Source organism: Sparus aurata, chromosome 11 (assembly GCF_900880675.1).
Source record: "Sparus aurata chromosome 11, fSpaAur1.1, whole genome shotgun sequence".
NCBI classification, from domain to species: domain Eukaryota; kingdom Metazoa; phylum Chordata; class Actinopteri; order Spariformes; family Sparidae; genus Sparus; species Sparus aurata.
In genome coordinates, this window is record NC_044197.1 from 32,714,731 (window position 1) to 32,738,029 (window position 23,299).

Here is a 23,299-nt window from a genome sequence, read left to right on the forward strand (position 1 = left end):
AATAATGCACTCTTTTAATAGTAGAAAAAATACCGAGCCTTTGACTTTAGACCGGCTTTTTGTTGGTCTATGGCGCTTTTGCTTTCTGCTGCCTCTAGGTAGCAATCTGCCATCAGTATGCCTGATCACACCTCACTTTGAGACCAACATGTCAGTTGAAGAGTAAGAGATTGAATAACTTGAATTATCAGTTGAAATTTCATTTGATTTTTAAGTACTTGTTCGAGTCACCTGCCCCTCAAGTTGTTAGCTAACTAGCTAACATGAGGGCAGTACAGTATGCTAGATGGATGCTGTAGATGTTTTTTTTTCCACAAACTGGGACTACCAAGACTGTTGATCCCTGATGATAAGAAACACAGAAACAGAAACACGTGCTACCACCAGCGTTATACTACTGGCTGCCAAACATTGGCAGAACCTGGAACCTGTCCCCCATCATAATTGTCAGAATTATTACATTGAGATGAAGTAAACAAACATTGTAAAATTATTAATTCACAATCATAATGTTTTAAAGGAAAATAGATACTTTTATTATGCACCTTTCTACAAGTTGTGTAAATAGATTATTCAAAAAAAAAATTGTCTTTATGAAATAGTTATCAGTATGTCCTTGTGCCTGAGATAGCTCAAGTATTTGCACTGTGAAGGTGATCAAAATGAATTTCCAGTAATTACATAGGCAGCAAAAAAAACTCACCTTCTCTTCTCAAACGCCTTCACTGTTGTATCACTGGCCAGAAAAGTGACCAAATGTACAATCTCTGACAGGATGGACGGCAGAAGGAAATGCGAAGCAATTTCAGCTGTGCACTGCTGAATGGAGGGGCAGCCTGTTTACCGGCAGCCAGGTCAGAACGAAACAGGTAGAGAGTGAGAGGTACTTCAGCTCACAGAATATATAACCTTTCATCTTCTTTTTTATCAAATGCACAAATTATTGGAGAATTAAATAATACTTACCAAGTTTAGCCATGAAAGTGATCCATGGCTCGCAAGTAACCTGGTAGACTGGGTGAAGAGTGCCCACATCTCCCTCCTCTAACTGAGATACCTGCCTCCTACACCGCAATAAAAACCCCAGTGCAGTGCATTATGACATTTTTACAGGTCCTGTAAGCAGTGTTGGGAATAACGAGGTTACAATAAAAGGCATTGCTTATGGCATAACTTTTTTTCAGTAATGGGTAATTTAACTAATTACTATTTCCATTGTTACAAAGCCGTCACCGTTACCGACTATTAAATGTGGCGTGTTACAAACCGAAGCTGCTCATTGAAGCTGTTGTCATCCAACTCGACTCTCAGCCACCGGAGCTGCAGAACTGTTTTATTCTATTATTATTTTTAGCTTGGCGAGAGAGGAAGGAGGGGCGCGACAACCGCGTAAGGGATGGCGATTGGCTCTCTAAGGTAGAGTGAGAGTTCGTAAGCCAATAAGAGGCAGTGTTCAGTTTACGCACAAACCACACACGCACACAGCAGCCTCACACACACAAACTAGCAGAGGTGAGCTGCAGCAATGGCGAGTCAGGAGGTAAAGTTAACGTTTTCAAAGTGGAAGTACAGACACTACTTTAATCTCTTTTGTCTACGTCCGTTGTAAGCAACTCTAATCTAATGAATCACCTCTCAGCAGCACATGTTTCTACAACACTAGTGGCCAAAAACACCGTTGTTGACACTGTTGATGATGACAGCAGGCCAGGTGTGGCTAACGTGAGCTCCGCTAACAAAGAAGGACACGGAGCTGTCCGAGCAGCTAAAGCTGGATTTTTTTGCTCCAGCTTCACAAAAACTTGACACAGACTGAACTGAGTGCAATGATAGGCAGGTATCTTGTTGAGAACATGTGCCTGTTATCAACAGCTGACTCAGACTCCTTCAGAGCCCTCATTGGTAAAATACCGGAGGGAACAGGTGCCGGTCCACCATGCAGGAAGACATTTTCTAAATACATGGATGCCGAGTATGCTAAAATGAATGCCGAGCTCAAAAGGGGGAATAAATAAAAGTAACGCAATAGTTACTTTTCCTAGTAACTAGTTACTTTTATAGTGGAGTAATTCCGTTATTAACTCAGTTACTTTTTGGAAGAAGTAACTAGTAACTATAACTAATTACTTTTTTAAAGTAACGTGCCCAACACTGCCTGTAGGACTAAAGGATAACAGCTTGTGATTTAAAGGCCTGTTGCTCGCTATCAATAACATAGCAATTTCTTGGTCAGCTGCTGAGAATTTTGTTATTCACAATTCTAAGTCAAGAGATGAATGGCAGTTCTACCCCATTATACTGTAACAGTAGCCGTTTTTAGACAGGGCACCAAGCCGCCAATTTGCCCGTCCTTTTGGCGGCTCGGTCCGCGGTTTTAGACAGAGGCCGGCAAATTGGGGGTCTGTTTTGGTCCGCCAATTTTCCGCCTCGGAGGGTACACTTATTTCTGCCTCGCCTGCTATATAAAAACAAGGCGGCCATGTGCCAGCCTCTGCGTGAGGTGGGCGGAGGTGTCAATGACCTGCACTGTTGTGCGACCCACAGTCGGGGAGTTTTAAAACCAAGAAACAGCTGATGACAGCAGTCAGTCCATCACTTCATCCGCGGACATGAAGATGAACAACTGGACAGCCGCTGAGATCCAGGAGATGCTAGCGTCTCCTTGGTCTCTGTAGCTGTTTGGTTGTGTTGTTGTGTCGGCAAGTTAAGACCGGTCGCTACTTTCAAATTAAAAGCCCCACATTAAGAACCCAGTTCTAAACTCCAATGGGGTGCAATGTAAAGCTCTTATTTTGAAGTCATATTTGTTGTCATTGTTCACAGCCCAACTTCGAGCCTCACTTCACATCACATGTTTATGCCTACCTCAGAGGCGGCTTGTGGAGAAGGAGGAATATTACACCTCCGTTTTAGAAAGACAGGCCGGCACATTGCCGTCCTTACCTTGGAGCAAATGTGCCGCCTTTTCTATCTAAAAAGGGCTAGTAATGCTTTGCATAATAATACTGTGCTGCGCATGTGGACATGCCTAAGTATTCTCATATTAGCATTTGTATACTGTATAACCGTTGCATATGCACAAAACAGGTTCTGAAAGAGGCGTAAGCCACCTCCAACACAGAGGTTATGATCTATAAAAACAAACTGACGATAGAATGTGTGTACCTGTTGGGCCATATATACAAACATTTTAGGGACAGGGGAAAATGACGACGCCAGTGGCGAAGTGGTGAATTGAAGCCTGATTGAAGATGCCTCTCATACATTGGATTTTACTTTATATCACACCTAATTATACATCCAGCTTATCATAAAGATTCATACCAGCAGTGTTATTTGTTGCACTTGCGGCAAGTCATAACTATCCCATGCACACCTTTCAAATGTAAAAGATTTAAGCCAACTCAAATCTCAAACCCAAGCCAGTTCAATATTTCATTGGAGCTATCTCACCATCCCTGGAGTGCAGAGGAGGGGGCTGAACTGTACTATAGCCTTTTGACATGTTAATATAAAAATTGGTTTGGTTTTGATTTGTGCCACTTGTAACATACTTGCAAATTCAATCATTAAAATGTTTGACGTTGGTCGCTTTAGATGCAGAATTGCAGAGATCCTTTTTACAAGACTTTAATTTTCAAAAAAAGGGTGACATTATATTCATTTTACTTAAAACTTTTCTGCCATAGTATTCAATCAGTGCAGTGACGTAACTTGTATAGTTGGAGTTACAGTATATCTCACCTCTGAGCCTGCTCAAGCTCCACAGCCATAGCTTTCTCCTGGCTCCACTGCTGCTTTATATTCTCCGTCTTGTGTCTTCGTCGTGCTGCTCGGCCCTCTTCTCCTTTTTCTTGCACTATGTCATCAGTTGTCTTTGGGCTCCCAAGCTCTGATGTCTCTGACTTACTCTGCAAGGATAAAAAGGATACAGACATATATACACTGCTCAAAATAATTAAAGGAATACTTTGAAAACACATCAGATCTCAATGTGAAAACGAATTATGCTGGATATTGTTATGACAACAGCGGCGCGTCCAGACGCAGCGGCTTAGAGCTCCCTGTTATTTTGCATCTTTTTTGTGTTTTATATGTAATTTGTTTGTTCTTCTGGCACACACATGCCACAGCGGCCCATCTACAGTCGCCAAGACCTGATAAGAATTGGCTTTCAGGCAAAAATAGAAATCACGGGTGCCTTCGCACGGACCCACGGCATCCCACTGGAGATAGCGAGACCACCGGGCACCCCATGGATTGTTAATCTGGTCCAGCAAGCACTGGAGGCGGTGCAGGGAGAGGAGGCAGAAACGAGGATGCCGAGCAGGACTACTAAATCAGCTTAGGAACCAACCACACAGACCTCCGCTACCATCTATCTTCCTCACAAACGCAAGATCCCTTGCGAACAAGATAGATGAGCTGCAGTCACAGATCGCCTACAACTGCCACATCCGTGACTGTTGTCTTTTGATTGTCAGCGAATCCTGGCTGCGCCCGCATATCCCCAATGCTACTGTGGAGCTTGCAGGACGCACCTTTCACCGCTGCAACTGGACTGAAGCCTCTGGTAAGAGCATGGGAGTGGGAGGGGGACTCTGTGTTTATGTGCTTGCGGACTGGTGCCCGGACAGCAGAGTGATAGACACCCACTGCTCACCGGACTTAGAGGCCATGTCTGTTCAGTGCCGACCCTTCTACCTGCCACGGGAGCTAACGGTTGCCATAGTAACTGTTGTTTACATCCCTCCCCATGCTAACGTTAGCACAGCACTCGGCCAGCTTGAGCTCATGGTATGTAAACAACAGAGGGCTTATGGCGTTATATTTGTGTCAAATGTCGCGCAAGCGAAAACACATCTGCACGCGCGCAGATCTCTCTCTCGCGTAAACTTTTCCGTGTCACGTGCGCAGATTTCAACTGCCGCGCGCACTAGTTTGATCTTCGCGCACATATTCAGTAACAGAGTGAAGCAGAGGCAGGTGCGCGTGAGTAAAAAGCTACAACCACACACACAACAAGGCTGTGCAGCTGCTTTGTGCGCGCTCTCTCTCTCCTCTGTGCTCGCTCGCGGTGGAGTTCTGCTCGCTTGAAGCAAAGACTTTTGACATTTTGGGGGCGGAGACCAAGGCTGACCCCGGCCCTCTTATGATTGGTCATTTTCCAGCCCCCCCACGTGGGTAGAGAGCCTCAAGAGAGAGCGTGGCGCCACCTCCATTCACTGCATTGAGTTTTTTCACAGCAATGGTGGATCATGGAGCCCCTCAAAAGTCTCGGAAGTTAGCACAAGCTAACCGCCGCTCAATGTAATTCCTATGGAGCACACGGCCGGAGCAACACTTGTTCAAGGTAAAATGTTTAAAGAATGACAACTTCATGTCAGTAGTGCAATGGAATTAAATTGAGTATTAAGTATGTTGGCGGATTCTTCCCGTCTAGATTAGAAGATTTAGAGAATATTAACAGCTAAAAGTTTAGGCTAGCACACTGGATAACGATAGCAACACATGCAACAGGCTGATAAATGTCAATTCTGTTCTCTAAATACAACTTAATCCAATGCTGTCAATTTATGCTAGTAGCGAGGTTAATGTACAGGCAGTGTGATTCTAGTTAAACATCAATTTAATATCACTGAGGCTGCGAAATGATGGGTGAAGCTTATGATATGAGGATACACTGATTACACTGATTATGAACTGCAAGCTCATAATGTCTCTCACCAACGCATTGTACTGACTTTTTATATATTGCTAGCTAGAAAGAGAGCTATTTTGTGAAATATTGCAGCCCATACACTTATACAATAGCCTACTATATCAGGGCTGTCAGTTTTTATTTGATATTCGAATATAGGTGCAGTGATGCCACTTCACAACTTTATCTTGCATGATGCAGGCCAAGAGTGCTGAGTAGACAATAGGGAGACTGAAAACATAATGAATGTGATGTTTTTCAAGCAGTCGTACTAAACAAATGTCCCTAACAGGTGATATCATCTTGCGTATATTTGGGGACCTACAGTAGGAGCACTTTGTTGTAGGGGTGTGCCAAAATATCGATACTAGGATATATCGTGATATTTCGTCTTGAGGTACGTTATCGATACACTGGTGCCAAATATAGATATTTAAAAATGTAAAAAAAAATAATAATAATAATATATATATATTTTTTTTTTTGGCCCACCACCCCACCACCCCTCTTCGGAGGACAGCTTTATCTTTATTCAAACATAGGTATACAACCAAATAAAATTCAAAAAAATTGTTTAAGTAGCTCTGAAACCCACACATATAGATATTTAATGACACTGTGCAATATACTCTTTGTTTACTTGGCTGTCATTCATGTGAAATTGATAGTCAATGTTTTGTAATTCCTGTGAAATGGATTCAGTGCAGTCAATAAATTCTGAATTTCTTCAGTGACACAGATATCGTGATGTATGGTGGATGAAATTCCTTGCAATATATCGATTATCGCAGAATCGCTGTATCGTGATATTATCGTTATCGTGGGCAAAATATCCTGATAGTATCGTATCGCGAGGTACCTGGTGATACCCAGCCCTACTTTGTTGTGGAGCATAAGTGATGCTGCAGGCCAGGAGTACTGAGTGGACCACAGTGAGACTGAAAACATAGTAAGGTGGGTAAGGCATAATAAATCATACTAAATGGGTAATACCTTGCAATATAATTAAAGTATAATACTACACATAACCATTGCTATTAGTCATATTTTTTAATACACCTGTGTAACATCATACAGTGCAGTACAAAGGCTGTGCCATAAATTCTACTTTTTTAAATCTTATACATGTTCAGTTTTTGTTGACATTATCAGAAAGCTGTTCATTCTACTTTGTTATTTGTTGAGGTCATAGGGTGGGTGGTGGTGCTGTGCTGGACTGCATTATCTCAACAATTGTTGCTTATATTTTGCCTTCAAGTATTGTAATGAAGAGGGCAAAATATCAGGAACACTGATGAATATAATGCAGCGCAGCACAGCAGCATCCACTATGACTCCTGTAATAAAAAGCAACCAGAATGATCATCTTTTTGACAATGTCAGCTAAAAATAGAAATGTATAAGTTTTATAAATGTAAGAATGTATGTCAGAGCAGTTGAACTGGATTATCTTAGATTGCACAAGTGCGCCTAATGACATTGGTGATGAGTCTATGTATATTAGTAACTGTAATGAATATATGGTTATTTAATAATTTAAGTTATCATACGGCATTGATGCTGCATGCTGCACATCAGGAGACATGAAGAGTAAGGACCAAAGATCTTATAGCTCAGGAGTGATGATGACGAGATGTTACATGTCTCTTGGTAATGGTTGTAGTCTTCTGGTAGTTGGTGGAGGGGCAGTGATGTTGGCTTTATCCTGACACACTTTCAGCTGTTCTGGGATTGCTTGATGTTGAACCTAGGCCACTGTTCACCTTCACCTTCGCCACCTTCTTGGATTGGCTCATGCTTCCAAGATGGCCGTCTTTTTAAGTTTTGTTTTTTTCCTCATTTTGTATTTTTCTTGCTTCAATCTGCAACCACAGCCTGATAAATCTCCTGATGATTTTTTCTTTTACTCCACAGCATGATGGAAACCTGCTGGAGAGTGCAAGAGCTTCACCCTCTGCGTTCGGAAGCTCCATGAGGGAGGAACCAGTCTTTGTCCTAAACAGTTCCTCGATGTGGTGAATGATATCAAAGGCTTCTTGGGAGGGGTGGCAAATTGCAACTTCCCTTGCTGTTTGCATTGTTTTTCCTGTTCTGTGTTCTATTTTTAATTAAAGAATTCTTAAAGTTCCAATTGGTGTGGTATTTAAGTGTGCAAAAGTACAAATGCATTGTTTGAATATTACCTCCAATATTTTTTTGTTAATAAAATCTTTGTAGGTGGGTGTATTGCTCCTTCTGACTTCAGCCAGCCATGCTTTTCTCCTGTCTCTGTCTTGTCTACATGTGCACGCCTTTCTCTGAGCGATCAGAGCATCCCCATGCAGCACAGCACACCTGGTGAAGACTGTATTCAAGGACAGTATACCAGAAAGGACACAAACAGCTTGACCTGCTGATCTGTTTCAAGGTTTCCTCTACATGCAATTGATTGTGGCGCACCGCCACGGCAAAATAAACGTGGAGGGAGAGTAAAGGGTGAAAGAAAGGTACCTAAGCTTGGTTATATATTTTTATAGGCCTATATATACAGTTTTGTTCAAACCAGTGAAACGACCCTAATGTATAGATGGATTAGGCTACATAAAAAATCCTGATAAATGTGTTATTGATTGGTTAATACAGGATATGCATTATTTCTATCATTATTTCAGAGAGATTCTTATTTTAATTTTATTTTTGTACCATTGACACTTGTTAAAGAGAGATTACTTTAGGCCTAATAAAGCATGTTGAGTCTTTGGTTATACAGTAGAGAGAGATATTATTTTGTTGTAGATTAATTTTAACTGTAAAACTTAATTTTCTATTGATAGAGGAAACCCGTTACGTACTCAGATACACGTTTTGAACAGCACGACATAACGTTAGCTTAGGTAATGCCCAGGTAATTTTCTGCCATGACTCTTCTCTGGTTACATTTTCAGATGAGTATATTAAACTATTTTCAAAAGAAGAGAAAGGTTCCAGAGGAAGAGAGTCAGGTAACCTTACATAAAGGAGAGGCTCAATGTTCTTGACTTATTGTCGTGATGTTATTCCCTCAAGTCAATAGAAATGATAATGATGTGTACCATGATAAGTGTAATATTTAAATATTCCTAACATTACCTGTGTGGTATTGGTGATGTGAATGAATTTAACACTTCCCAATATTATATTCAGATAAGAGCACAGGCAGAAGTAGTGCAGGAGGTGAGTGGAGGAGAGAAAAGAGGAGAGGCAGAGAAGGAGGTTGAGGTATTCAGTATAGACTAGTTTAGTTATTTAACTTATATCTTTAATTTGTTGTTGTTGTGTTTGTTGTTTTGGCCTAGTGATACTGCAAGATCCTATTTGCAATTATTATTTTCAAGCCATGTACCGGAAACCCTATAGTAAATACTGTATTTAGAAAAACATTCAGTTTGAAATAGTCATAATTTCACATTTCAAAATTCATGTTGCCGTCGTCGTCGTCGTCACCACCCCTCTTCCACTCGGGCAGACCTCCCCCACGGTTTAAAAAAATCCTGGAGGAAACCCTGTGTTTGACTTCTTTAGATACTGTTTTTAAGGAATTCATTGTGGTATTAAGTGCATTGGGAAAAACAAGACAGTGTGTGATTTATTATGCACCAATGAGTAAGTTTAGGATAAGTAAGAATTGTTCACAAATAGTGATAGTATTTACTTGCAATGAATTCAAATCCAAATTAATTTTTTCTTGCCATGGATTTCCTATTAGAACACAGTTATCAACATCTGATATCATCATCATATTATCATCATCATCATAATGCTGTTGTGAGTCAAGACTTATTGTGCAGTCAATTGGCAAATCATTGTCAGTCACCTGTTAGTCTGCCTCCCTCAAGTCTGAAAGTTAAAAAAGAATGACTGTACAGGTTTAGTAACGTTCAGAGTTCAAAGCAATTAACATAAGTGCATATATATTGATAAGAATAGTTAACAAATGGTGATAGAATTCCATTTATTTGCAATGAATTCAAATCAAAATTTAATTTATTTGCCATGGCTTTCTAATTAGAACACAGTTGTCATTATAATGCTGCTGGGAGTCCAGATTTGTCAGTCACCTGTTAATCTGCCACTGAGCTTCCTGTCTGTGACGGAAGCTGTCATTAGCAGGAAACTGAAAAGGCATCCAAGTGGGGGGGCTGGAAAATGACCAATCATAAGAGGGCCGGGGTCAGCCTTGGTCTCCGCACCCAAAATGTCAAAAGTCTGCATCGAGCGAGCAGAACTTCACCGCGAGCGATCACAGAGGAGAGAGAGAGCGCGCACAAAGCAGCTGCACAGCCTTGTTGTGCGTGTGGTTGTTGCTTTTTACTCGCGCGCACCTGCCTCTGCTTCACTCTGTTACTGATGTGATACTATGTGCGCGAAGATCAAACTAGTGCGCGCGGCAGTTGAAATCTGCACGTGTGACACGGAATAGTTTATGCGAGAGAGAGATCTGCGCGCGTGCAGATGTGTTTTCGCTCGCGCGACTTTTGACACAAATATAATGCCATAAGGGCTCATCCGCATGGCGTGCACATCATTGCTGGGGACTCTAACAAAGCATGCCTCAAGACTGTTCTCCCAAAATTTCACCAGCACGTCAAGTGTGCAACCAGGGCAGAAAACACACTTGATCATGTTTATTCTAACATCAAGCATGACCACAGAGCAACCCCCCTCCCCCACCTCGGACAATCAGACCACCCTCTGATTGACTCTCTCTGCTCCTCTTCCCTGCCTACACCCCCTCAGAAGGCAAACAAAACCAGCAATCCAGACCATCAAAGCCTGGCCTGAAAATGCTCTCAACCAGCTGCAGGACTGCTTTGCCTGCACAGACTGGAGCATTTTGGAAGATCAGGACCTGGACACACACACCGAGTCTGTCCTCTTCTACATCAGGTGCTGTGTAGATAACGTCACCGAGGATAGACGCATCCGGATCTTTCCAAACAGAAAGCCCTGGATGACAAAGGAAGTCCAGACCCTGATCAGAGCTCGTAACTCGGCCTTCAGGACGGGAGACAGAGCTCTCTACAGCACTACCAGAGCTGACCTGAGGAGGGGCATCAAACAGGCCAAGGTCTCCTACAAGAACAAAATAGAAGGATACCTGATGGACAATAACCCGCGTCAGATGTGGAGGGGCATCCAGGCCCTAACCAACAACAAAGGCAACCCCCCTCCCACATCCTCCAACAGCAGCAGCACACTGGCAGAGGAGCTAAACAGCTTCTTTGCCCGGTTTGAGACCACCACCACACACCTGCAGTCACTGCCTCCCCCTGGTTCCAGCACCCCACCTCTCTCTCTCCAGGAGCACGAGGTGAGAAAAAACTTAAGAGCAGTGAACCCCAGGAAAGCTGCTGGTCCTGACGGTATCCCAGGGGCGGTGATTAAAGCATGTGCAGACCAACTGGCAGGGATCCTCACCAAAATCTTCAACCTCTCCCTGACACATGCCACCGTCCCCACATGTCTGAAGGCCTCTATCATCGTCCCCATCCCCAAAAAACCTGCCATAGACAGCCTGAATGATTACAGACCTATCGCTCTGACGTCTGTAATCATGAAGTGCTTGGAGCGATCAGTTTCCCAGCACATCAGAGACTGTCTCCCTCCCTCCCTCGACCCCCACCAGTTTGCCTACAGGGCAAACCGTTCTACAGAGGACGCCATCGCCCTCACACTCCATACAGCGCTGAGCCACCTGGAGAACAAGAAGAGCTATGTGAGGATGCTCTTCGTGGACTACAGCTCAGCATTTAACACCATAATTCCAGACATTCTCATCACCAAACTGCTGGAACTACAGATCCCCCTCCCCACCTGCAATTGGATTAGAAACTTCCTGTCAAGTCGCCCACAGTCTGTGAGACTCGGCCCCCACCACTCCACTGCACTCACACTCAGCACTGGTTCCCCTCAAGGCTGCGTTCTGAGCCCTCTTCTGTACGCCCTGTACACCTACGACTGCTCTCCAACTCACCCAACCAACCGCATTATTAAATATGCTGTTGACACCACAGTGGTTGGACTCATCCGAGGCGAGGACGAGACAGCGTACAGGGCAGAGGTGGAGGAACTGTCACTATGGTGCTCAGACAACAACCTGACCCTGAATATCCAAAAGACAAAATAACTCATCATGGACTTCAGGAAGAACAGACATGACCACACCCCCCTCCTCAAAAATGGAGAACAGGTGGAGACTGTCACCACCTTCAGGTTTCTGGGCACCTACATCTCTGCAGACCACTCCTGGACCTACAACATCAGGGCCCTGGTTAAGAAGGCTCAGCAGCGACTACACTTCCTGCGTGTCCTCAGGAAAAACAAACTGGACACAAAGCTGCTGCTGGCCTTCTATCACTCCTCTGTGGAGAGCATACTGATGTACTGTCTGGGTGTGTGGTACGCAGGCTCAACAGCCGAGGACAGGAAGGCGGTGCAGAGGGTCATAAACACTGCCCAAAAGATCATCAGCTGCCCTCTGACCAGCCTGGAACACATCACCACATCCTGCTGTCTCAGGAGAACCAAGGCCATCACAGGAGACCCCTCACACCCTGCCTACCCCCTGTTTGATCTGTTGCTCTCTGGGAGACGCTACAGGTCAACCAGATCCCACACCAGCAGGCTGACAGACAGCTTCTTCCCCTGGGCCATACCAACTACAAATATGAACGGATACACTCACAAACCCCCCCCCCCCGACAAAAACAAACCCAATCTACCTCCTCCTACCTCCCTTTATCACCTTAAAGGGCTATATATATATAATTCATTTATATTTACATTACTATTTGTTCTATGTGTTGCTTTTTTTTTATTTGTTGCTGCGGGAGCACCCTTAATTTCATTGTACTCTCCTGTACAATGACAATAAAGACTATTCTATTCTATTCTATTCTATTCTATTCTATTATATTATATTCTACTCTATATCTATATCTATATCAGATATGGACAGGGCAATGTCTTCGGAACGAAAGGATGCCACATCCTTTAATGGAAATAAAAGTTTTCAGCCTACAGAGGGCTTAATTGGTGTGGTGATGTGGTAGACTAGTCCATTTTGTCAAAATGTAATTTCTGCAACTCAAAATGCCTCTCAATATCTTGTGTGGCCCCCACGTGCTTGTATGCATGCTCCTAATTAGACGACTGATGGTGTCTTGTGAGATGTCCTCCCAGATCTGTGTAAGTGCATCCCTGAGCTCCAGTAAAGTCTGAGGAGTGACCTGGCGGCGCCTGATGGACCGAAACATAATGTCCCAGAGGTGTTCGGGTTTAAGTCAGGTGATCGTGAGGGCCATTCAATTGTATCAATTCCTATATCCTCCAGGTTCTGCCTGCATACTTTTGCCACATGAGGCCGGGCACTGTCGTGCATCAGGAAGAACCCAGGACCTACTGCACCAGTATAGGGTCTGACAATGGGTTCAAGGATTTCATCCTGATACCTAATGGCAGTCAGACTGCCATTTTCTAGCCAGTAGAGGTCTGTGTGTCCCTCCATGGATATGCCTCCCTGGACCATCACTGACCCACCACCAAACCTGTCATGCTGAACGATGTTGCAGACAGCATAGTGTTCTCCTTGTCTTCTCCAGACTCTTTCATGTCCATCGCAGGTGCTCAGGGAGAACCTGCTCTCATCTGTGAAAAGTACAGGGCACCAGTGGCGGACTTGCCAATTCTAGTGTTCTCTAGCAAATGCCAATCGAGCTCCACGGTGCTGGGCGGTGAGCGCAGGGCCCACTACAGGACGTCCGACCTCAGGCAACCCTCATGAAGTCTGTTTCTGATTGTTTGGGCAGAGACATTCACACCAGTGGCCTGCTGGAGGTCATTCTGTAGGGCACGGGCAGTGCTCAACCTGTTCCTCCTTGCACAAAGGAGCAGATATCGGTCCTGCTGATGGGCTGAGGACCTTCTACGGCCCAGTCCAGCTCTTCTAGAGTAACTGCCTGTCTCCTGAAATCTCCTCCATGTTCTGGACATTGTGCTGGGAGACACATTAAATCTCCTTGCTACGGCACGTGTGGATGTGCCACGGCAGTATCCCTTGATAATAGAGTGAGCTATGAGTGACAGAAAATCACTTAACAGACAAATCCTATTTGTGCTGGCTCCCTGGCTCATTTATATAGCCTATTAAATCCCTAGGTGCTACAAGTGACACAGCCAATGATTTAAACAGGTGTGGAGTTCTTTTGCACCGCTGCCATGGTAATAGTGGAGCGGATAAAAGCAGAATTTGAGTGGAATTGTGCAAATTATGATACAAGCATGAAATTTGGTGTATTTGTTCTCCAAAGGCTTCTGATCAAATTTGTCCAATTGGACATTTGAAAATCCAAGATGGCTGCCAAATTAGCCTCCAAAATCGCCTCTTTCATATTAGTGTGTGTAGTTTTTCGATTTGTTTGATCCTGCTGTTCATTCCTATGTAAGTATTGTGAGTTGGATTTTGTGACTTTAAATAGGGTCGAACACCAAAAAATTATTTTGTAAAACATTAATACGAGGATTTTTGCCCAATAAATAAATACATTCAACTCATGATGTCCATCCAATGTTTAAATAAAATCTTAAATTAGGCTACATAGAAACAAGTTTGGCAAACAATCATTCAAAGTTGTTGTTCTTTTAAGCATTTCATGAAGTAATTCTTGATAGTTGACAGTAGTTGATAGTTGACTAGACAGTAGCTTATATAAAGAATACTGGCAGATATATTGATGTTAAAATACATTCTCTTCTTTCTAACATTTGCACCAGCACTGGCCGCAAAAATTGATCAGGTTATATTTAAATAGGCTATATTTTTTCATTCAAATAAATGACACAATAATTCTTGATTAACCCACAACCCTGTTACAATTGTCCAGGAGTATTACTATCAGTATGTAGCCAGTGTTTTGGCAACACAAGGCAGAGTTCCATAACAAAAGACTTCCAACCTTTGGAGGAACTGACCAGTATGTCCCAGAAGCTCCGGCGGGTGCTCTTGCTGGTGGGTGTTGTGGACTCTGGTGTACTGGTCCCTGTCATTGGGGTGTTCCCAACAGCTTGGGTTAAGCTAATGGGCGAAGGGCTGGTTTTAAAGACCCGCGAGCCACTGCGCTGCCTGGGGCAGTCCTTCAATTCTTTCACCTCAGGCAAAGGAATCCACAGTCCTGAAGAGACAGAAAGCAAGAACCAAAAACAAGAACATGCATTTACATCTAAGTGGAGTGATGTGTGTGATGTGTCTCTCTGAGTCTTTTTAAGTCAGTTTGAGCTAGAGTTCCACTGCCCAACAAGGCAGGTGGGGCTGGGAGATTAATTGAATTTCAATTTGGATTTCAATTTCAATTTTGGCTTCCCTCGATCATATAAACAAGAATAATCGTAATAAAACAATCATTCTGCCGCACGTCGTGTCTTGTGTGGTAAATGCAGCGAACCCTTCCAAATCCACCTGTGCACTCCGCTCCACCCCCACCCGAAAATGTACACTTTCAGCGACGTCGGTGCGTATTGCCAGTGTGTGTTTTGAAAAAACGTGTAGAAGAAGATGGCAGAAAGGCAGCCTTTGGTCAGGAAGAAAGGTAAAGCGAAATCTGTGGTGTTGAAACACTTCAGTTTTGAGAGTCTGACTCAGAACAAACGAAGATATTGTGCAAGATATGTCACACGACCGTGTCTGCACCTCAAGGGAACAAGACCAATTTAATGGACCGCACCGTGACACCAACCATGTTTGACTTAGGCAAAAGCTTTTGATAACTTTTCATGTTCAAGGTCTGAGGATGATACTGAGTGAATTGGAAGGATGTGGTGTTCAATCTACGAGGCACAGAAACGGTGGCAGTTTATAGTTGGATCCATTCACTGCAATGTATTGTTGTCGTGCGGTCATTTCTGAGGTTGACAAAACTAAATTAGCCGTAAATCAGCGGTCTGCTAACTTGATCTCTCAAGAGGGAGTCTGACACAGTTTCACAGTGATTTAGACCACGGATTAAACTTACACCAGAATATCCCTTTAAGGGGCAGGACAATATTCATAATTTCAAAAAAAAATAGGCATCTGAACAACTTTCCAAACTAGAAACAGAAATAAAAGACCTAGAGAGGGAATGTGCAGATAGAGGAGACCAGAGTTCATTGGCTTATCTAAGTAAGGCAAAATCTGAATTTAATACTATCATGCAGAGCAAAGCAGAATTTTCATCGTTTAGGTGTAGGCAAAATATTATGAACAGGGTAAACGGTCAAGGAAATTATTGGCTCAAAGGGTGAAACAACAGCATGCTTAAACTTTGATCTCGGCAATACAGAATGAGAAAGGGGAAATTGTAGCTGGTGCTATGAAAATAAATAATGCTTTCCAATTATTTTATCAAAAATTACACACATCACAGGGACTGCCCCAGTGATGCTACTGAAGACGAGCCGGTGGTTGAGCACTCTCCGGCAGTCTCGCTCTCAGGTTGACCTTCTGGGGCTGGAGGATGGTGGCTGGTGCAGTAAAGTTTTTGCCTTACTCGTGCACTTCAGGCGATTATGTTTTATTTGATCTAATGTTGTCACTTTACAATCATCCAGCGTAGTGTTATGTTTGTTAAATGCGATGCAGTTCATAAATAAATTCATAAGTTCATAAATGGCGACGATTTTTATAGCGTCAGGATTATTTTTATATAGATTTATGTTTACCATAAAGCTGGAAAACACAACAATCTTTTTTTTTTTTCTCTTCGTGTGTGTCTCTGCAGTAATTGGCACCGAGTTGCTGATTTGAGTTGATTGTGTGCTTATTTGGTTGAACATTTGGGATGTTGTTGGGCTAAGGTTCTGTATAGCCCTAGGTTTTTCTCCTGGTTGAGGACTATTTTGTTCATTGGGGAAGGGAGGGGGTTGGGGGTGTAATGTTGATGTTGTTGACTGTGTGTAATTTGGTTTTCTCTTGTTTGTTTTTTTTTCCTTTGGGTTTTTGGCAGGCGGGTGGGTGGGATGGGCTCCTTCAGAACCTTATTGCTGCTTATTCGGGTTATTACAAACCAGATACATACATTTATGACGAATTAAAACACACTGGTTTGGAACACAGGCAGCCTTAATGGTCCACATAATCGCACTAGTGTCCTTGGCTTATTGAGGAGAAAAAAGGTGGATAAACTAAGTGAAACTCACCTTCTGAAGGCTGATATAAGGAGACTCGCAGACAAATTCTATCATGTGATAGCATCCTCCTCTGCTAGTACCAAGGTACTAGGTGTGGCCATAGTGGCTAAAAGTTGTCTAAATATTAAAGTTCTGGACGTATGTGCGGACTCATCGCGGAGGAAAACCATTGCCAAAATTGAATGTTCTAACAGGAAAATTGCCTTGATGTCAATTTACCCGCCAAACCAGTTTGATGCAGATTTCTATAGTGTGCTCACTGACATTATGCTACAGCTTGCAGACTACATATTTATAGTGGGGTCAGACTTCAATGCAGTCTGGAATCCAGCCATAGACAGATCAGGTGCTTCAGAAACACCGGACCAGAGACAGGCCTCAACTGCTCTGCAGTCTTGGGCTCGCAATACTGGTCTTGTTGATTTGTGGTGCATAGTCAACCCCTCTCTGAGACATTTTTCCTTCTTTTCTTCAAGACATAAAACCTTCTCTAGAATCAACTACTTGTCTGCCTCCCCCCATCTTTTTGATAGCTTTGATGTGTCCATGTTACCCACAGCTTTATCTGACCATAAAACCATCTTTCTGTCTGCTTCATTTAAAAAGCTCTCCTCTCTTGAAAAACTGGAAGATTAATATGCTAACCTGAATGCTTCACTTCAGTCTAATTACAATGAACAATTAGACTTGCAGGTGAAAGTAGTTAAAAAAGAAACTAATTCTATATTCAGACAGCACTCGGTACACTATTATTTCCATGGTTCTAGACCTAGCCACTTGCTTGCTATGTACATTTGTGTTAATGAACAATTTGCAGATATCCCAGCCATTGAGGTCCCATTTTATAGTGTTTTTCATCAATTTCACACAGCTGTCAGAGGTCAATCAACACTGTATTCGAAATGCATTGGCCGAAACCCATCCGTGGACCTGAATTTCAGCTGTCTAAAAGTCGCTCAAGTGAGCTCTACTGCCGTTCACGCTGGTGGATGTGTTGATATGACTCGCTGAGATGCTGTCGTTCAACCATGCCAGTTTGACCCAGAATCAAACCCAGAAGGAGGCTCCTGAAGAAATATAGTCTCTGTGGCTGCAGCAGGACGTTTTAGAATGGTTAGTGTGTCTGAAAAATGTTAGATTGTTCTATGTGTTGTTACAGTCACTACCATGTAGCTAATGGCTAACAGCTAGCGAAAACTAGGGGTGGCAAGGGGTGGCAATGTGGAGGAGTTCGGACAGATAAGGAGGGGAAAGGTTATGGAGGGCGTTGAATGTAAACAGGAAGGTTTTGAAGTCTATACGGAGTTTGACTCAGAGTCCTGCACAGGTTCGGGTACCCGCGGGTACCTGATGGGTGACCCGCACAATTTGGATGAAACGGGTGAAAAATAATGTCCTGTGTCGACACGGGTGCGGATCAGGTCGGACGCCTAGAAAGCGTGGGTCGGGTTTTGCGATTGTCATTTTCATGGCGCCACGTGCAAAAAAAAATAAATATATATATTTTTTTTTTTAATTAAAAAATTCATTAGCGGCACAAAAATATGCCCGCATTTCAAAATGATAAGCATGTATATTTCATATGAGGTCATTCATGCGTGCTTGCACCCTCCCAGAACTCCCATTCCCCACGCTGGCTTACTTTCATTTTTAAAAATTGCGTCTAATTTTGCTTCGGGTCCAGGTTGGGCGTCGGTATCAATTTATAGCGGGTCAGCTCGGGTGCGGAATGTAATTTGTGCTACTGTCGGGAAACGGGTCGGATGCGGTCTTAAGTACGATGGGTACGGGCGGGTGTGGATTTACAAAATAAGACCCGTGCAGGACTCTGGTTTGACTGGGAGCCAGTGGAGTTGCTGCATAATGGGTAATGTGGTGAATGGAGGGGGTTCTGGTGATGATCCAAGCTGCAGAGTTCAGAACCAACTTCACCATACTGGTAGGCAACTGTAAATACTATCAAAACATGGCAACCCTAACTGTGCCTCGAGTGCAGTTGCTTTTACGAGGGTCAGTGTCGAGGCAAAGCCAGCTTTGTACTGACCCTCGTCACTGAAGCAGTTCTATGTGAAGTGGTTAGCGCACACACACAAGCTAACACGAACCGCAGCCAGCACGTTGTCATTAAAAATGAAATGCAACCACTGTCTCTTCTGTTGTTCTGTAGCTGGGACAGAATATAGGCACTTACGTTGATTTATACAACCAACAACAGAGCAATTTACATGTCAAGCTCTGAGCGACGACATTGCGAAACACTGCTGTCTCTTGTCTCTGTCTATCATCACACAGAGGAGGCCTGCCTATAAAAATGACTCCTTTCTTTTCGTAACGAAAGGAGCTGAAATTGAACAGCCTGTAGGAGCGCCTCTTACCAGTGGGTGAGCTGCAGAGACGATGCAGGAAAAACTTGCTTTCCTCATTCTTATCAACAAATCCACCTGAATTATGCATATAGAACTTACCTGACCCTACAAAGACTGACCCTTAATGGGTCTAGTGGATGACTTCCGGTGCACCCTGTGTTCCCTCGGGGCTCCTGGTACATTTCTTCACATGTTCTATGAACATGACACCTGTCACTAGTTTGTGGAACCGTCCATCTTCTCAATTATCATATTTTTTAACACATATTTTCTTTGACAATTCCGGTGTCAATGACTACTTTACTCCTGAATGATTTAGCTCAGTTTTTGACACCTGAACAGCAGAAAAGACTGGGGTGGTGGGATTATTTTATGTGTATGTTGTTTTTTTGTTTTTGTTTGGTTTTGTTTTTCTTTTTAATTGTTTACTATTGTGGTTTCTCTTTGTTCTCATCTTCTCATTCTTATGTCTATCATCATGTTTTGTATTTGTTAATAAATGTACTGCCTTTATCACAAAAAAATTCTTTGAATAACTTTTTGTCAGGAGAGTCCAAAGATGCTGCGTGCAGAGTTTGTGCAAATGGGTGAAATTGCCTCGCAGGAGTTCGAAAAAGTAGGTTAGCAACATTTAGCGAATTTGCGCCAAAAAACCGGTAGGCGGAAATGGGGGTGGCCTATATCACAAGACTCAACACACTTCAGGGAACACGTGGATATAAGGCTTTTGAATGTGTGAAAAAGTATACAGGAGTTATAAGGCAAAATGCACTTTCCTCGATTATAGCACCACCTAGTGGTGGAAATCCAAAATGACAATAGATTATAACATATTTCAGCAGGAGTGACCTATATTGCAAGTTTGGCGAGCTTTGGGTTCGCAGTCGAGACATGCTTGGGCCCTAGTATTTTAATCCCTCATTGTTTAGCAGCTAGCAATCTTCTTCTGTGCATTTATTGGAGTGCTGCTGATTATCTTGGAATGTTACCTTCACTTGTTGATTAGTGTAATGGTGTGAAACTATGTATGCACTTGAATGTGCATCTTCATGGACTTGCACGTTATAAACAGAAACTCTAGTGTTCCACAAAGCTTTTAAAGGTAAGAAAAAAAAAAAAAAAAAAAACTCAACAGGACAGCTTTAAAGTCAAATAAAAAATTTTAAACAAAAAGAAAACTTATTTTTTTTTGACTGATCATTTACTTCTAGATAAATTATGAAAAGATTAGTTCAAAGATACTTTCACCATAATGGGACCCAAGGTGGGGAAGACTTAATATAATGTACAATATTCTAATTAAAATCATCTTCATTAAGCTTATGCCATTAATTAATCGATGAACTCACCTTTAACCTCCTCTCTCTGAGCTTTAGTTGCTGGGCAGAGCAACCCCACACAAAGAGGATTGGGCAAGACTCTTAGCTCCATGACAACATCACAGAGTGCATGGCGCAGTGCGCCCTGCAGTTTATCACTCAGCTGTAAGGGGCTGACGTTGCCTTGTTCCCAGATGTCAAAATGCACATAGAGCTGTGGCTCTGTAAGAAGATAAGCAGACATTACTGTGACTGGTATGGTTTAACACCGTCTTTGACCTAGAGCTTCCAGATATTAAAACAATCTAAACATTGAAGAGGAAAATCCGATCAACTCAGCACATTGTAAGTTTTAAAATTGAGACAGATAACAGAGAAATAAACACCCTTTCTGCTGCTATGACACTTTCATTTCCTTGCATGGATTAACTTAAGTTGACTTCACATATCTTTCCCTGTCTTCCTTTATCATTATTTGTGAATATGTGACAGGTCAATGAAAATAAATGTTCACAGTGATGGAAGACAAAGACTACACTTAATTATTGGAGAGAGGGTTTTGGGTTAGATTTAATTTTCCCTTTATCTTGCTTTTCTTGAGCTTTTTGCCACTTCCTAACTGAGACTCTTCATCTACACTAACCCTTAACCTTATCCTCACCTAAGCCCCTCATGACCACCATCAATTATATTATAATGCAGGACAAATTATGCTCAGTGTTGTGTTTACCTGTGCCTGAGTGCAAGTTGGTGGGGGACACTTTACCAACAGTGGTAAGCTCATTAAAATGGTTTTGATGAAGGGGGATGTTGCGGATATCTGATCTCTGCAGTCTGGTGCCATCCTGAGCTGGAACCTGAAGGGGATTACCCTGGCTGTCCACAAATGAGAGGGCAATGCAGGCAATACCTGAAAAAGCAGGGGAATACATTAACATGAATAAATTGTACAGACATTTACAACTTTGTCTAGCCAGCTAATTTGGTTTTCAATTTGTGCCACCTCACACGAGATAGACACAATTTTTATATAGCTTATGAGGCACATATTTATTTCTAAACTTTGAAAAAACAAAAGGATGAGATGAGAGATACTATGGCATTTAAAACAAAATGGATTTCCAAAGTATGACAGTTTAAAGTGAGCACAGTAAAACAGAAAAAAGGAGTTTTTTTTTTTCCCACTGCGTTATGTGGCATGCGCTATAACCACTCGACTACCTACGCGCCCCAGAAAAATGAGTCTTAATAGCTACTTGTGATGCTTTGATGCTACTGTTCCTCAACACATTACAGCTTTGCACAAGTGTCACCAGAAAGCACAGCTGCCTTATAACACTGTGTCTGAGCTTTGACATTGGCTATTATTGTACACAATGAGTAAGGAGCAGCATGGAGGGGGGTGGATGTCGGGACAAGAGGTACGCATGTCAGAAATACAAATCAGCTTTACCATTTCAAAGAAAACATGCCTCTTGAGGCCATGAATTAAATGCATCAACTTCTGATACTACTTTAATCATTATCAAACATATTACACCAAAATGTGGGTTAATATAAACAAAAAGACCACATCATTATGCATACATTCATGCAATGAAACAACATTTCCCAAGAAGCTTCAGCGTAAACAAACAAAAAAAACATAGAACAACAACAACAACAACATTACCAAAATGCTACATGTAATTGCTAAGTATACTGCAAAAATACTTGTAAAGTGGGACAGATACAAAAACAGTGGAGCAGGACAGCATACAACAGGGTGACAGAGGTGATCAGATCAGTCCCTGAGCGTCTAGGAGTCGTATGGCCTGGGGGAAGAAGCTGTTTTGTAGTCTGGTAGTGACGGACCATATGCTACAGTACCTTCTGTCAGATGGAAGGGGAGAGAAAAGTTTATGTGAGGGGTTGGTGGATACTTCCACAATGCTGGTTGCCTTATGGATGCAGCGTTTGTTCTTCCTTGAGACCACATCGTTTTCTGCTTTAAACCGGTTGTAGAACACGTTCAGCGCATCAAGCAGGGAGGCATCACTGTCACAGGCCAGTGTTGTTGTCCTGTCCGATGAACAGGACTTAGAGACTTGGACAGAGTTGTTGAACCAGTTTGTGTTGATGTAAATAAACAGTCCTCCACCTCGGGTCTTGCCACACAGTGTTGGGTGTCTGTCAGCTCGATGCGAGGCTAGTCCATCTAGCTCAGGGGTACTCAAATACAAATCTTAAAGGGCCACAAAGATTTTTTTCAATGACTCAAAGGTCCATGTATTGAGGTCGGTCAGGCCACATGCAATAATACTGTAATATTCAAAACAAAATGTCCTTTTTATTCTAAACAACAAAATACAAAGTAAAATAAAATGTTATTTCCATTTTAACATAAATTAAAATACATAGTTGAATATTTCCTCTTTTTGTTTGCCTTCAAACATTGGGTCCATCACTTCTGTCATGCATTATTTTATTTCATCGTGACAAAGATGTGACAAGAATCCTGCTTGCAGCTTGATATGACGATTTCAGTGCATTTATTGGTGTTGTGCTTATCTCTGAGTTTTGAGGAAATGTCTCTTCCAAATTCCTATGCTTCGTCTCATAATGCCGTTTCAAATTGGAAATCTTCATCACAGCTTATATTGTAACGCCCCTTGTGGACCGTGGCGCAATGACTCTTGGGTATTCTGTTGGTGTAATTATGGTTCATGAATGTGTTTGTGAATAAGATGATA

General features: G+C 42.6%; 1 protein-coding gene across 4 annotated transcripts in view; it reads right to left on the minus strand.

Annotated features, from left to right (window-relative positions):
- szt2 (SZT2 subunit of KICSTOR complex) overlaps positions 1-23,299 on the minus strand; it is a 221,147-nt gene that overhangs the window by 63,699 nt on the left and 134,149 nt on the right. For all 4 annotated transcript variants that reach the window (XM_030433927.1, XM_030433928.1, XM_030433929.1 and 1 more), the window contains exons 50-55: positions 21,298-21,477; positions 20,598-20,789; positions 14,690-14,889; positions 3,745-3,911; positions 967-1,064; positions 704-836 (exon numbers count right to left, since the gene is read on the minus strand). In XM_030433927.1, coding sequence (XP_030289787.1) covers positions 704-836; positions 967-1,064; positions 3,745-3,911; positions 14,690-14,889; positions 20,598-20,789; positions 21,298-21,477 — 970 coding nt within the window. The remainder of the gene's footprint in view (positions 1-703; positions 837-966; positions 1,065-3,744; positions 3,912-14,689; positions 14,890-20,597; positions 20,790-21,297; positions 21,478-23,299) is intronic.